This window comes from Myodes glareolus, chromosome 2 (genome assembly GCF_982192425.1).
Source record: "Myodes glareolus chromosome 2, mMyoGla1.1, whole genome shotgun sequence".
Taxonomy (NCBI): Eukaryota; Metazoa; Chordata; class Mammalia; order Rodentia; family Cricetidae; genus Myodes; species Myodes glareolus.
The window spans coordinates 104,992,640-105,007,852 of record NC_142027.1 but is presented as its reverse complement, the minus strand read 5'-3'; the positions used below and the strand labels follow the sequence as shown (position 1 = coordinate 105,007,852).

General features: G+C 52.9%; 1 protein-coding gene across 2 annotated transcripts in view; it reads right to left on the bottom strand.

Moving 5' to 3' along the window:
* Mad1l1 (mitotic arrest deficient 1 like 1) overlaps window positions 1-15,213 on the bottom strand; it is a 317,552-nt gene that overhangs the window by 52,270 nt on the left and 250,069 nt on the right. For both annotated transcript variants that reach the window (XM_048436907.3, XM_085683370.2), the window contains one exon: window positions 8,001-8,191. In XM_048436907.3, the coding sequence (XP_048292864.3) occupies window positions 8,001-8,191 (191 nt within the window). The remainder of the gene's footprint in view (window positions 1-8,000; window positions 8,192-15,213) is intronic.

Here is a 15,213-nt window from a genome sequence, read left to right as displayed (position 1 = left end):
TGGTGGCACTATCTTGGGAGGTCGTGGAACATGGAGTAGTTTAAGCTACTACCACTGAACCTCACCCCAGCCCCTCACTGGGGAATTCTAGGCAGGTGCTCTACCACTGAGCCACACCCCAGCCCCTCACTGGGGAATTCTAGGCAGGTGCTCTACCACTGAGCCACACCCCAGCCCCTCACTGGGGAATTCTAGGCAGGGGCTCTATCACTGAGTCACAACCAGCCCCTCACTGGGGGATTCTAGGCAGGTGCTCTACCACTGAGCCACACCCCAGCCCCTCACTGGGGAATTCTAGGCAGGTGCTCTACCACTGAGCCACACCCCAGCCCCTCACTGGGGGATTCTAGGCAGGTGTTCCACAACTAAGCCACACCTTGAGGCTATACCCGATTCCACTTCCAGCCTGGGCTCTCTGCTTCCCTGATCCACAAAGATGTGGGGAGAAGCCATCTCACACTCTTGCTGCTATGGATGGAGCCACCCCAGCACCATGTCTTCTCTACCATGATGAACTGTATCACTTGAAGCTGTGAACCCAAGTACATCTTTCCTGCCTTAAGCTGTTCCCCTTAGGTGTTCTGTCACAGCAACAAGAAAGTAACTAACCCGGCTTGTGTACACTTTGTTGAGGAAGCTTTGGGGCTGTCAGGGACCATTGGGCGCTGGTAGCTCCTGGGGACCAGAGGAAGGGCAGTAGGAGAATCCAGGAAGCCACTCCTCAAACACTGACACAGAGCATAAGGCACATAGCTTTGAAGCAGACATTCAAGTGCTGGGACTCCCACTGGAACCCATGTCATCTCTATCACTTTTTGACCCTGCTCTTCTGATTTCTGAGAAGCAGGTTCCACATGGAAAGCCCTGGTGGACCAGACAGAGGCCATGTGTGTATGTGTGTGTGTGTGTGTGTGTGTGTGTGTGTGTGTGTGTGCGTGTGTACACGCCATGTGTCTGAGAGTGTGCAAGGAAGCAAAACAGGAGATGATGGTATCCCAGGGCCATTTTTGTTTTCCAGGAAGGCATCGCCTCAGTAACACATCTGGTGGACCTTGGTGTGCAGATGTGGAATGGGGAGCACTCCTGATAAAGGGGTGGTGGAGGTTGGAGGCTGGCAAACTATGAACTCTGCGTCAACTGAACTGCAGTGACTTCGACATTATTGAACTGTCAAGAAAGCATTTAAAGGTTTTTGTCATGGAGCCTATTCGTAATGAATCAAAACTGGGCACTGAAGATGTCCTTCGGTAGACAAATGGACACAACACTTCTGGTACCTGCAAATACCTGCAATGGAAAGAAATGAGCAGGCCAGGTTTGGTGACCCACAGGAGGAAAGATGACAAACTTGATGCTATCCTGAGCTACACAGTGACATTCTATCTCAAAAAAATCTAAAGGCTGGATGTCGAGCTCAGTGGTAGAGCACCTGCCTAGAACCCCCACCCCTACCCCCCGTGAAGGGCTGGAAGACGAGGTTCAGCGGGGGGCATTTGGTTTAACATGAACAAAGCCCTGGGTTGCATCTCTAGTCCTGCAAAAACCAAAACAAATGAGCAGCCAAGCCCAGGAGAAAGAATCCAGTGCACAGAAGTGCACAGACGGTCCCACCTTTGGGACATCCCAGGAATGGCAGCATGATGGGCAGGAGATACTCAGCGGACTTAGAGACAGGGAGCTACCCTGCGGGACACCACAGGGGCAGCACACATTTTAGGGCACTTGCACGAACCCAGACTATTCCATCAGCAGAGTTCACCACTCTCAGCGACTGGACGGGATGGCTTTAGGAACTGTAACTGCTAGGCCACACCTGAACAAGGTTGGCCAGCAGTATAAAACACTGTGGACTAGGAAAGGACCTAGGAGAACCTTATTTTACCCTTGACTTCTCTATGAACCTGATGTTATTCCACAAATAAATGTATTAGTTTTCACAAGAATACTTGGTGCGCCATAGAAACTCCATGAAATTCAGAGTTTGGTGCCATAAATGCAGTCTTACTGAAACACGGCCACCCCGTTGTTATGCCTGGCCACAGCAGTAGAGCTGAGCTCCTAGAAATTGGGTTGTGATGTCTTTTCCAGAGGAGAACTAAGTGTTGGCTGCAGGCTGTGTACTGGGCTTTGCCAGATACCTGATCCCTTCCTCTAAGAGGTTTATTTAGGAAATAAAAGGAAAGAGACCCCAAGCTCTCTGACTAACCCAACTCTGGCATGGCCACCCTGTGGATGAAGGAACTGACCCAGGCTCTTCTGGTGTCCCATCCAGCAGGGCTCACACTCTGCAGGGCTGAAGAGCCCTGGGTACAGAACTAGGTGACACTTGCCTCCTCCCATCCGCACACCTGCAGTTTCTGGCAGCTCTGCACTAAGGTACAGGTGTGCAGGAGCTGGCTGCCTCCTCACCTGCTCTTTCCGTTCTGCGCGTGGGCTCTGCCCGCTTACGCAAGAGCACAACAGGCAGAATCCCAATGATACAGGTGGTGCTATGCCTGTGCCGAGGCTGGGCACATGGCTGAGGAAGTGCCCACCTCAGGATACCAGGCTGCAGGGGGATGGGTAGGAACAGCTCAGTGGTTTGGGCAGCTTCTATCAGAGCAAATGTACACTGTGCCCCAGGCACAAAGCCCCTGTAAAGGGTCACACCTCAAGTCAAGCCAATCTCCCATTGGTGGTGCAGAGCCCACAACACACATTCCAAAGTAAGTGCTGTGGCCCAGTGCCATGAACCAGCATTGCTGAGGAGAAACAGGAAGCTCGGTGTGGTCCAGCCATTGGCCTGGAGGCCTGCTGCTGGCGCAGGAAGACAACCGCAGCTGGTCTCCTGCCCCAGAGCCCTGACCACGGTGTGACCTTTGGCTTTCTCTGATTGGGAAAATGTGCACTTGTATGGTGGACACTGCCTCCAAAACTAGAAGTCCGGGCAGAGGCAGGAGGACCTCTGGTTAAAGCCTGCCTGGGCTACAGTGAGACCTTATATTAAGAAAAACCAAAGCAAAACAAATGAGAAGAGGCTGGAGTAAAATCGCTTGCCATGTAGGCATGAGGACCTTAGTTCAGTCCCCAGCACCTGTGTAAAAAGCTGGGCCATGTGGATGAAGGCATGGACTACACTTTATACAGGCATGCACTCTCAATCACCCACCAATAAGCCCTTTAGGTGTACAGTCCTGTCTCCAGATCAGGAACTTGTGCTAGATGGCTAAGACACTATGATCCCAGAATCCAGGTCTGCCTCTGGCTGGCCCTGGGTTATAGTGGGCTGTGGAGAGATCACAGGCATGGGGGACGGGGATCCAAGGTCAGGGCCACCCGCGTCTCGTGGGGTTTGCAGACAAGTCTATCCGCCGCTGTTCAGCTTCTCATTTTACTGTCTCACTTCTGTGACAGGAGTTTTCCTTCTGGGTAGAGGGTCCTGGTACAGCACAGGGAAAGAGATCACGCCAGGACAGCTGGGGACATTTGGTAGGCCACTGCCTCCAGGTTCAGGAAACTGGAGACTCTGGGGTCTAACTCCTCTCGGAAGAGGAGGAGTGGGCAAGATGCCAGGCTCCCACTGTGTGCTGGAACTAAGCTCTTGCTCCCCTCCCCCTCCCACAGCAGCCTTGGGAGGCAACTCGGCCACCCACACACAGCAGAGGCTGGGTCCAGCCTGAGAAGGGAAGTGGAGCCATGTGGGACTGTGAGCCAACTCTCAATTATCCCAGCACACATTTGCAGAACCTGCTTGGTTGGAAGCAGGCCCCAGCTATTTCTAACTCTGCTTCAGACCCCTCCTGCCTGGAAGTTGTTTAGAGGAAAAAAAAAAAAAAGAGCGGAAGTTACCATGAGCTTGCCTGAGCCTGATTTGGTCATGCCCTGGGTACAGGGGTCAGCCTGCCTTTTGCCTGGTCCCTATCCATTTTTCCTCTTCTCTCACCCACCCCCAATAGATCTTGTGAGCACCCTCTCTGCTAGCCAGGCACTGGCTGGCAGATAAGGGTTATGCAGCTGCTTCAACTGATAGTGTTGCAGAGGGTATATAATGGCCAAAGATTGCATGGGACGGGCCAACCCAGCTCTAGAGTCTTGGTGAGATTTCTGCTGGAGAGCTCCACAGGACCAGCGCAGTCTTTCTGGTACTGCACTGAACAGGGGAATTTCTCAAGGCTGTGTGGGCCCATGGCCCAAAGGAGCCCCCAGCCTAGGAAGAGCCCTTGTACCATGGAGAATATGGAAGCTGCAGACACAGGTGAACCAGTGACTCAGAGATGCTTTAAGGCAGCTGTTGCCCACGCCCTGCCCCCATGTTCCCTGCTAGGGGAGATGGGTGGGTGGGGCAGGACAGTCTGGGATCTTGCCTCCTCCTCTTTAAGATCTGCCTGCCTGGCTTGCCCATTGTGGACAATGCTGGGCAACTGCTTTAAGGTCCTGCTAGGGACAGTAGCAGCAAAGACTCTGGTGTCATCACAGGCTGCACACAGGAGGGCAGGTCACCTAACAGGGACCCCTGGATGTCCCATACCTTCACAGGGTCCCACAGGGCCAGCAGAACCTGTGATTATCTTCACTTGACAGATGAGAAAGCAGATGCGGAGACAGGCAGCTGGCCAGTACCAGGGCACACTGCAGTGCTCTGAGAACCAGGGTGTGTCCAGCATGGGGTTCCTGCCCTCACCTCCACAGCTGGATAGATAGTCAGGCCACAAAGACAGAGATCTCCAGGCTGAACAGGGCCAGGTATGGAGGAGGGGGTGGGGAGGCAGAGGGGCAGGCTCAGGCCATGCTTGCTGTAACATGCCGAGGTGGCTAAGGAGAAAGCTAGAGCCAAAGCCCAATAGCCTGCAAGAAGCATTTCCTAGTCTCTGACTGAGCTGCCCAGAAGACTCATTGTCCTTGGCACAGAGGAGTGGGCCACAAGAAACTGAGCGGGGTACACGGGGGACTCCAGCGGCTGCTTTAGACCCTGCTGGGGAGACAGTCCCGTCGGTAAAGAACTTGCCTTATGAGCACCAGGACCCCAATCCAAGCCCTAGAACCATGAGGAAAAGCTGGACATGGCGGCACCCTTGTTACCCTAGGCCGGGAGGAGGAAAAAGGAGGAGGGAGCCCTGGGCCTGCTGGTTCGCGAGTCTAGGCTGCTTAGCAAGTTCCAGGCCAGTGAGCGACTTTCTAAAAGATGGGTGGTTCTTACAGAGAGCGGTGGAGACTTTCTCTGTCTCCACGCTACACACACAGGTATGCACACAAGCTCATGAACTTGTACACGTATGTGCATTCTTACAAAGAAAAATGGTACAAGGAAGGGCTGCCAGAGAGACACGATGTAACTATGTTCTCTCTCCATTATAAGCTACCACCCAGCTCTCTGCTAAGGTCACAAGAAATAGCTCCTTCACCACATAACAAGTTCTTTACCTGTTTGGCCACCACGTGACGGTCACCTGACAGGTAACCACAGCAACACACCAACATATATCTAGCCACTACATAGCATAGCTTCCACCAAGCCACTGTGTCTCGGAATGTGCATATGTTCTATGATCTGTCAAATGTCAGGTGTTCAGGGGCCCTACTGTGGCTAGACTGGCCACCTTGATGTTGAGGTGGTTTTGAACCCTGGGTGTAGCCAAGAACCCAGGAGAGGCTTCTCTACAGGCTCAAGCCACACTGGCTGGGGGTGGTGTCCATCAGCAGAGCACATGGGGCCCCCTTCTCTCTTCTGCCACAGTGAAGGAGTTGCCTGGAGTGGAGGAGGGCTGGCCTGCTTCTGAGCCTCAAGTTGAGTACAGTTGCCAGTCTGGCTGTGTTGGTGTCATTGAGTACTCCTTGGGTACTGATGTCTGGAGAATGAATGGTGATTGTGTGTGTGTGCGTGTGTGTGTGTGTGTGTGTGTGTGTGTGTGTGTGTGTGTCTGGCTGGCCAGGCAACTCCAAGGCCAGCTGGTGGGCAAGGTAAATGAGCCAGAGGTGGGAAGACAGGTGAGGAACCGTGAGAGTGTGAAGACAATGTGCACCAGGGACAGCAGTGGCCACACTCACCCTCATTCTTTTGTGTACTACGGAAGCCACACACAAAAGTCAAGGCTAGCAGCAGGACCAGAGGTATGGCAAGTCCCATTCACGGGTAGGAGGCCACCACAAGTGGGCTTATGATAGAAAGAAGATGGGCAGGACACCTAGACCTGAGTAGACTGGAATTATCTGGATGGGACAGGATGATGGGGACAAAGCAGCACCGTGATGACTGTGTCTGCCTTTTGGGAAGGAGCAGAAGTGACTTAACGCTGCTTGGAGATAGGTTCTCACTGTACAGCCTTGATTGGCCTGGCTAAGAACTGGTTATACACACCACACTTTTGACAACCTCTAAAAACAGAATACAGTAGGACCTTGGAATGCATGCTGAGGCAGGAGGATTGCAAGTCTAAGGCCAACCCGAGCTGCAGACCGAGTTCAAGGCTAACATGCGCAACTCCAGTAAGTCGCTGTCTTTAAATAGGAAGCAAAAAGGGAACTTGGAGAGGTAGTTCAGTGTCAGGATGCCTGCCTAGGCCTCCAGAGAGGCTGGGAGCGTGGCTCGGTGGCAGAGTGTCTGCATACCTAATATGCAGGAGGTCCTAGGTTCCATTCCCATACCACCAAAGAATAGAACAAAACAAAAAGCCTAGAACACTTTGGAATGCAAATTAGAGCTTGTCTACAAACACCGATGGAAGTGATGTGTTCATCATGACAGCTGCTCAGAGCATCTTCATTTACCAATCTTTTTTTTTTTAAAAAAAAAACAACATGGAATCCCTACACTGTATTAAATTAAATACCCATCAGTGATCCTCAGCTATTCAAAGGTACACAAAAGCGAAGAAATACATTTCTGATAGCTTACTGACTTAGAGACTTTGGGCGTTCAAATATTTATTTACTTAGTCAAAGGTTTAAGAGTGCTAAGAAGTGTAAAAAAATGGATGGATGTAATCTGGGAAATTCAGAAAGTCTCTGAGACACACCACGAAGTGGGTGCTGCGTCGGGTGTGCCTCTGACCACCACAATGGGCAGCGTCCCCTCAAAGGGGCCAGACAGACAGGTGGGTGAGAACGAGGAGAAACGGCGAAAAGGAACTATGTTTCTGAGCAAGTCTGCTTACAATACGTAGGTCACATTGGGCACAGATTTTAGATGGAAATGGAAGCTGGTTTCTGTTTCTGCAGGGCACAGTCTGGCTCCAGACTGTAGGAGGCCCAGCCACATGTGATACAGAATGGAGCTGGCCACAGCTACTGACCAGTCACACACAATACTTTTATCACAGGCCACACCAGGGCCACATGCCATGCTGGTACCATAACACCATCCCAGGAACAGGATGTAAGGTTGCTTGCCAGTGATGAGCAAGCCCTTGCAACCCCGGATTGCCAGCTACACCGTACCACTCTCTGCATCGACCAACTTCACTTCTGCTGGACCTGCTTGCTCTGAGAACTTGTGCCCACGGTCTGGGCAGGCCATGTCCCAAGCACCCTCTCTCTGGGGTATGTTGTTTCTGTTTCAGTGAATAGGGATTCCTCCTTGGGTGCTCACTTGGTACACCAGACTCCAACAGGTACATGCTTCCTGAAGACCACTGCCCCTTTCCCGCCTTACAGGGCTTACCCAGCAACCTATGGGATCAACTCTGGTACCTTTGGCCTGACCACCAGTAGCTGGCACACGTGTGCTGTGCCACATACTAACCTCTGGCAGAAGTCTGGCAGCAAGGTGCCTGCCATGCCCCTCACCATCCTCTGGGTACCTACTGCCTCTGGACAAGGCTGAAGTGCCCCAAGCAGTAGGGCGGAGCTTGGTAGAGACTCACAGAGTACGAATTAAAGAAAGTCAAGTAGACGTGACCCCAGGTCAGTGCCCATCAAGAGTGGGGAAAAAGGGCCCAGCATGTCCTCTCCTGCCACGGAAGACTATGCCTTGAGGACATGGCGCTGCATGAACTGGCATGGCGACGCATAGGTAGTCACCCTACCTTGAAGATGAGGCAGTCGGACTGGTGCTCAGCATACTGGGAGGTGAGGCGGTACTGGCTCTCAGTGGTCACGTCGATCTGGTAGCCAGTCAGCGTGTAGCAAACCTTGCGGAACTCCTGGATCTTGGTCTGGAAAACCTCCTTGAGCCGCTGGTTCTTCAGCTCGGCACTTTCTACTTGCTTCCGCAGCTCTGTGGGGACAGGGGCATGGTGTGAGTGTCACTGGGCACTGGTGTGACAGGAAGGATAGCCAGGGGAAGGGGCAAAGATAAACCATGGCCCAATTTGAGCCCCTGCTGCCTGAGCCTGGTGCCCATCTATGGGCTCTGAGAAATCAGGAGAAAAAGGACAAGGATCCAGAGAAGCAGTGTGACCTTCTGGTGGTAGTCATAATAAAGTCACTATTTCAACAACAGTACTTTAAAAAAAAAAATAATAACCCAAAGCACAGTACTCTGAAAGACAGATGCTGTGACCAGATACGCTGCTGGCAGAGTGACAACGCCCAGCAGGACATTACCCTGGTCACTGTTAGGGAGCTCTGTGGAACAACTGGTCATGCTTTGGTGGTGACTGGTCCCAGAAGGCTAGCAGGTTCCAGAGCCTGCTGGAGAAGGACGCACCAGAGGATCATGTCTGCAGTGAGGATCAGAGTTCCCAACCACTCTGGGCAAATGGACAGCCACCTGCAGCCTGAGCTCCTGCCCCGGAGTTGGGCACTTGCCCTGAGCTAGCACAGCACTCAGAGGAAGATAGACACAAGTCCACATGCTGGCCATCTGAGGCCAAATGGACCCTCCCTGTCCCTCAGCAAGGTCTGGTTGGGTTCCATAAAACCCTGCCTAGAACCTCCTCCTCAACCTCCCAAGTGTCTCTGGGAGTATCGCTCAGGGTAGAGCCCCACCTCCCCATTGCTCGCCACGGTTAACTGGTGCTCAGGGAGAAGCCAGCTGCGCAAAGTCACCAGGAGCACACACAATTACCATGAATCTCTCACCCAAGGTGCCTGCTGAGTAATTAAGCCCTGATTTATGCCCCAGTTAATTACTGAGCCTGGCTCCACTCACACACACAGGGATTGTCTGGAGCTGGGCGCTTCCTGGAAGTCCTGCATGGAGCTCACAAGGGGAACCCCACAGGCCTGGGCGGTCAGGCTCAGGGGGTGGGTGTGCTATGGGCTCCCTTTGCTGTGATGAACGGCTGGGGCTAGTTAACATCGGCTATGATATGTGCTCAGGGGACACAGGGAAAACTGGGCATTTCTGAGGCGGGTAATCCTGAGCAGTGTATGGGGAAAGGGAACCCTAAGTCAAGAGGAACTCAGGGTCCAAGAGACTCACTCTAGGGCCCAGGTCCAGAGCAGGCCCCTCATGGGCCCACAGTGAAAGAGCAGAATGGGGAAGATCTTGAGGTGGGGCATCTTAGTTCAGGCCTGAGGCAGGAGGGAGAATGAACCTGTGCCCTGCACACCACAGACCCAGAGGGTGGTTAGTTCACAGAGATGGGAGGGCATTCTAGAGATCAGTGGGGGTGGGGAGCCTGAGTCCCACGAGAGACATGTGGGAACCAGAAGCTCTGAGCAACCCCAGGGAAAATGGAGACCAGGGAGGCTGAGTCCCCATTCGGCTCTGCCACTTCTGTCTCCCCGCCATCTCCCAGGAGATGTGGCTGTCCCCAGTCACAGTTTTGAGGATTTAGCCAGAATGATCCTTGGAGGCCAGCCTAAGTCAAACGCATAAACTCAGAAGTCACATCACCACTGTGATATGGTGGCATGTTTTCATTTCCTGTGAACTGAAGAGTCCCTTTGGGAGGGAGGCCCCTTAAGACTCAGTGAGTACTCAGTAAGCAGGGCTCAGGAAGTAATCAAGGCTTAGGAAGCTCAGAAAGTCTCTGCCCCCATCTCCCAGGGTTCTAGTAACTACTGCTAGGGAGAGAGACCTCCTGCAAGCTGCCCTGGGAGCTCTGGGAACACAGCTCCGTGAGCTGTTCCCAATGCTGCGGTGGGCTTTTCGGGGCTGCAGCTCCCCCGAGTCACTGCACTTCACACGGGAACTGCTCGTGCTCCCATTTGTAACCCCAATACACTCACTGCTCATTAACCTAGACTTGGGTGGATTGTTCTGCTGGTGGTGTCCTATCTAGGATGGACAGATTTTTTTATGTACCACAGGAAATGTCACACACCTCCGGATGAACATGCCCCTGGGCCATGCAGCTGACGGGCGCCAGCAGGGCTGCCACTATCCTTCCTGTCCCTCATACTCTAGAATGCAATGGCCCATCCACAGTACGGTGCGGGAAGCACACTCTGAGAAAAGCATGCTGGCACCAGGGGCTGTGAGGAGAAATGGCCTGACAGACCCAGCCGGTAGGCAGAAGCTCACCTGTGGGGCTGTCGCCTGGCTGCTGGCCCTGCCCTGTGGCTCCTTCATCCATCACCTAGCACAGAGGCCTTGGCAGACACTGTTCTTCACAGTGAGGGCCCCTTCAACAGGACACAGACCCCGAGCCTTGATTAATCGAGTGATCAGACTATGAAAATGAAAGGTTAATTGGCAGCCCTGACCCCAAGGCTCTTCCTGGCATCCCTTGCCCCTCCTCCTCCTGGAGCCAGAGCCTTCAGCAGGAGAAGAAATTCACCAGCCACACTTCCCAGGGATGTTCCAGCCATCAGAGACTGTGATAACTGTTGATAGACCCCAGACGCCTAAAGGGGAAGATTAGATCTTAGGCCCAAACACAGGCTGACCTTGGGGAAGGAAACGGGCTCTTCTGCACAGTTCAGATCTCAGAGGCAGGTGGGGGAACCCAGGCCCATGGAAGGCCCATGGGGAGGGTCAGTATGCGTCTTGGGGATGAATGGAGAAGAGGTGTCTGGCCACATGCCAGGCACCCACAGGTATGTTTGTGGCCGCAAAGGAGGAGCGTTTATTACTGCTGGGTTGGGAGTAGAAGCCTCTTTCAGGGAGAGGGTGAGGCCAGTGGAGGGTGAGGGGAGACAGCCGAGACAAGCTGAGGGTGATGCCCAAAGCCTGGAAACAGTCACTTGATTTGGGGTGCTTCAACTTCCTTGTTATTTCTGTGGCTTGGTGACTTACATAAACAAGAATGAATAATTCACTTCGACGTTTGGATTAAATCAATAAAAGATGGGCTCCACCTTGAAAGTGTCATTACTCTGCTGCCATGGCTGTCAGTCAGCCTCTTTCAAAAGTGACCAAGAGCAGAGGTTGCTTTGGGGCTTCTCCTTAGAGGCAAAGGGCCTTGGGGTCTGCAGTGACATACTCTGGCCTTGGGGAAATGTCTTCAGCCACTCACAAGTGTGCAGGAAACAACACAGGGTGGGGGCAGAGAGGTAGGTGGGGTGAAATTCAGGGATCTCTGGGCCCAGAGGTCTCTCTGAGATCAAGACACAGTGAGGGGCAGCCTTGTTCTGGGGCCTCTAGTTCTGCAGGGCCAGACCCTAGGCCACATTCTCACTCTGTAGCAACTGAGGCTCTTCAAGAGCTCTGGGTGCTTTCCCATCTTGTCACAGGCCTTCCCAACTCTCAAGTCCTGCCTGCTGCCAGGAGGAAGCTGTGGTTGCTGTCTTTCTCCAGCTTTGTGCCGCTCACCTTGTGTCCCCAGGAGAGGCTGTCCATGCCCTCCCTTCCTATGGCCCCTCCACAAGGACAGTCCTGGCTGTCCTATAAGCACAGGAATGTGACAGGTGACAAGTAGGACTCAGAGAAGGGATGTGATTGTTCGTCAGAACCCAAGCCAGACTTGATGGTTTCCAGAGTGGTCCTGGGGCAGGCACATCAGGCCTTATGCCCAAACACTCACTGCTCCACAGCTGGCCTGTAAGCTCAGGCGGGCCCGCTGGCTGGCTCCACTCCTCTGGGGAGGCCACAGGACGGCTCTGAGCTGACAACCCTCACTATCTCAGTCCCATGCGTGCCCGTTTGGACTCACAGGAGGCAGCTGTGAAAGCACTGAGGGAAGGACACGAGACAGAAATAGCCTGTGTTCCACCAGATCAAAGCTAGTGGGGATGCGCACTCCTGCCTAAGAGCAGAGATGGCGGGATAATAAGCGTCTATGCGCTCAGATCTCTGGAGTGGCAGCTCCTGGCCTGGAGTCTGCAGAATGGCTGATACTAGTGGGGCCAGAAGGACACACACGAGGTAGACACAGAGAAGAGATAACCAGAGAGAAGATGGCCGTGGGGCTCTCAGTGGTCCTCCACCTGTGCCAGTACAGTCTGTGGGCAGGAAGGTGAGTGCTGGGTTGCTTTTTATTAAGATTTGTTTTTATTAAAGTATGTCGTCTTAGTGTGGATATGTGCATGCGAATGCAGGCACCCTTGGAGGCCGGAGGCATCAGATCCCCCCCCCCCCCCAGGGCGGAGTGGTTGTGAGTTGCCTGATGCGGGTGCTGGGAACTGAATTCAGATTCTCCGGAAGGTATGTGCTCTTAACCGCCGACCCACTTCTCCATGCCCTATGCTGGCTGGTTGGTTTTTGAAAACGTACAAACTTTAGAAGAGGGAACCTCAGTTGAGAAGCTGCCTCCTTCAGCCTGGCCCATGGGCATGTCTGTGGAACACTGTCTTGATGGCAAATGTACACAGAGAAGGGCTAGCCCACTGTAGGTGGTGCCATCCCAGGGCAGGTGGGTCTGGGATATATAAGAAGGTAGCTGAGCAAGCCCAAGAGAATAAACTACTCAGTAGGCTTCCTCTGCTTCAGGCCCTGACTTGGTACCTCTTGGTGATGGACTGCAACCTGTAGGGCAAATAAATGAGCGCTTCCCTCCCCAAGATGCTTTTGGTCAGTGCTTCATCACAGCAGCTCCCCTGCTGTCAGTTCTGGATCTGAATGTTCACCCTCAGCAGGCTGCAGCAGCTCAGGGTCACAACAGTGCCAACCCCTATGAGCCTGGGGTCAGCTCTGCAGCAAGACAAAGGAAAGCCCAACTGTTTTTTCCTTGGATAGAGAAACACAGACCCTCCAAAGAGAACTCCTGAGGGACTAGTGATGTGACCTAACCAGGAGTCTTGCCCAGCATGCATGAGGCCTGGGCCTGATCCCCAGTCTGCAATCCTAACACCTGGGAGGTAGAGGCAGGAGGATCAGAAGCTAAAATCATCCCTGGCTACATAGTGAGTTATGGCTAGCCTGGGCTTCATGGGACACTGTCTCAAAACCAAAACCAAAAAAAAAAAAAAAACCAACAACAACAACAAAAAAAACAAAACCCCAAAAAACCAAAACACTCTGCCAAGTTCCTAAGGAACTGAGAGGCTGGACAAAGCTCTGGGTTATAGTCACAGAGTCCTGTCTGGAATGGTACACCCACTTCAGTGCCCAGCAAACAGCATCACAGAGCATTGGACCTTCTTGGCTCAGGCAAGAGACATGATGCGAGAACAGGAAAGGGGGAAGGAGGCACCTGCATGACTGTGGGGACCATCAGGGCAGGGACTTGTGGTGGCAGCAAGAGACTACACAATCCCCATCAGAGCAGAGCATGCTGTGTTCTGATCCAAGGCTGTGGCCCCAAGAGGACTAGCCAAGGACAAGAATCCAAGCAGAGCTGACAGATGGCCCACCGCGTCTCAAAGCACTGAGAGGACACTGACAGCCCCTCCAGAGAGTTCCAGAAGGTCAGAACAGTTGGGCATGTTGGCCAGCATAGAAAACCAAACAAGTGAAAGAACACACCACAGAGATAGTGTCCTCACCTCCATGCCAGGTAGGCAAGATGAAGATGTCAGAGCATCACTGACTCAACATGGATCTCACCAGAGCCGCTTGTGGAGAGGGACGTGCATATGTATGTATGTGTGGGTGTGTGTGTATGTGTACGCACACACCAGAGCATACTCAGGCTGGAGAAAGAGAATGCAGCTTTCCCTTCTGCTGAGAAGCCAGAGACAGCAATGCCGCTAGAGAGTGTCCTTGTCACTGTTCTATTGCTGTGGGGAGATACCGTGACCAAGGCAACTCATAAACTAAAGTATTTCATGGGGTCCTGATGACAGCTTCAGAGGGTTAGTCCACGATCAACAAGGCCAGAAGTATAGTTCCAGGCAGGCAGGCAGGCAGGCATGGCGCTAGAGTGGCTGAGAGCTTACATCTGATCAGCCAGAGAAAGGCAAAGCCCACCCCAGTGACACACCTCCTCTAGCAAGGCCACTTCCTAATCTTTTCCAAACAGTTCCACTAACTGGGGACCAAGCATTCAAACATTTTCACCTATTAGGGCTGTTCTCATTCAAACGACTACGATGGGCTAGGCACAGAGCACAGGTCTGAGTGTTATGGAAAGGGAACTGAGGCAATCCTTTACCACATTAACACTCAATGGAAACAAGGAGAGTGAGCACGTGGAAAGGAAATGCAGCCTAGTTCTCTCACAGGGAAGCAAATGTGCTCACACACGGGCCAGCAGGGAACACATGCTTCCCTCACAGTGACTGAATGTCACTCGAGGGAGATGACAGGTGTGGATGACATGACATCACCAGGATGCCCAGGCTATGTGGCCCTCTTCTCTGGCTCCCACGTTTGCAAATGGGCTCTCCCCTCCTTCCCAGCTATAATACTGTGGGGTAGGAACAAAAAGGAGGGTGTGGTCCAATGGAGCAGCAACTTTGTCACTGGCCCCGTGCCCCCGCATCTCCTGATTAAAAGCTAAAAGCAGCTTTTTGGACATTCCTTTGGGGATTTGGGCAGAGCCATTTTCCCTTCTGAAGTGAATAAAATCCACTTAACCAAAGCTGGGATTTTCAGCCCTTGAAAAAAAAATCACTGTGGTACTAGACTATCACAGGCTACAGCTTCGGCCCTCTAACCTTAGGCAGAGGTGCTGTTTCCAGCTCACCCAGCCTTGAAGATGAAGCAGTAGACAGAGAAAGCCATGGTCTAAGCTTCTCCTGATGCTCTGGCTGTGCCTGGGAGTCTATTTCTGTCTCCCCTGGGAGGGATCCCAGTGCACCATGGTTGGACGCTCTCCAGTGGCTGGTCAAGTGAATGGACAATACTTGGTCTTTGGTCTCTGCAGACACATGCACACTGACCAGAAGGGATGATGTTTCAGGCTCAAAGGAAAGGGACCTTCTCTACTTTGCCACGGTCCAGGCCGGCAGCTCAGAATTTCACATTAAACCCCCTCCTGACTTTACAGGTTGAGACTTGTCCTGCAGCGTGACGACAGGGACTCTGCC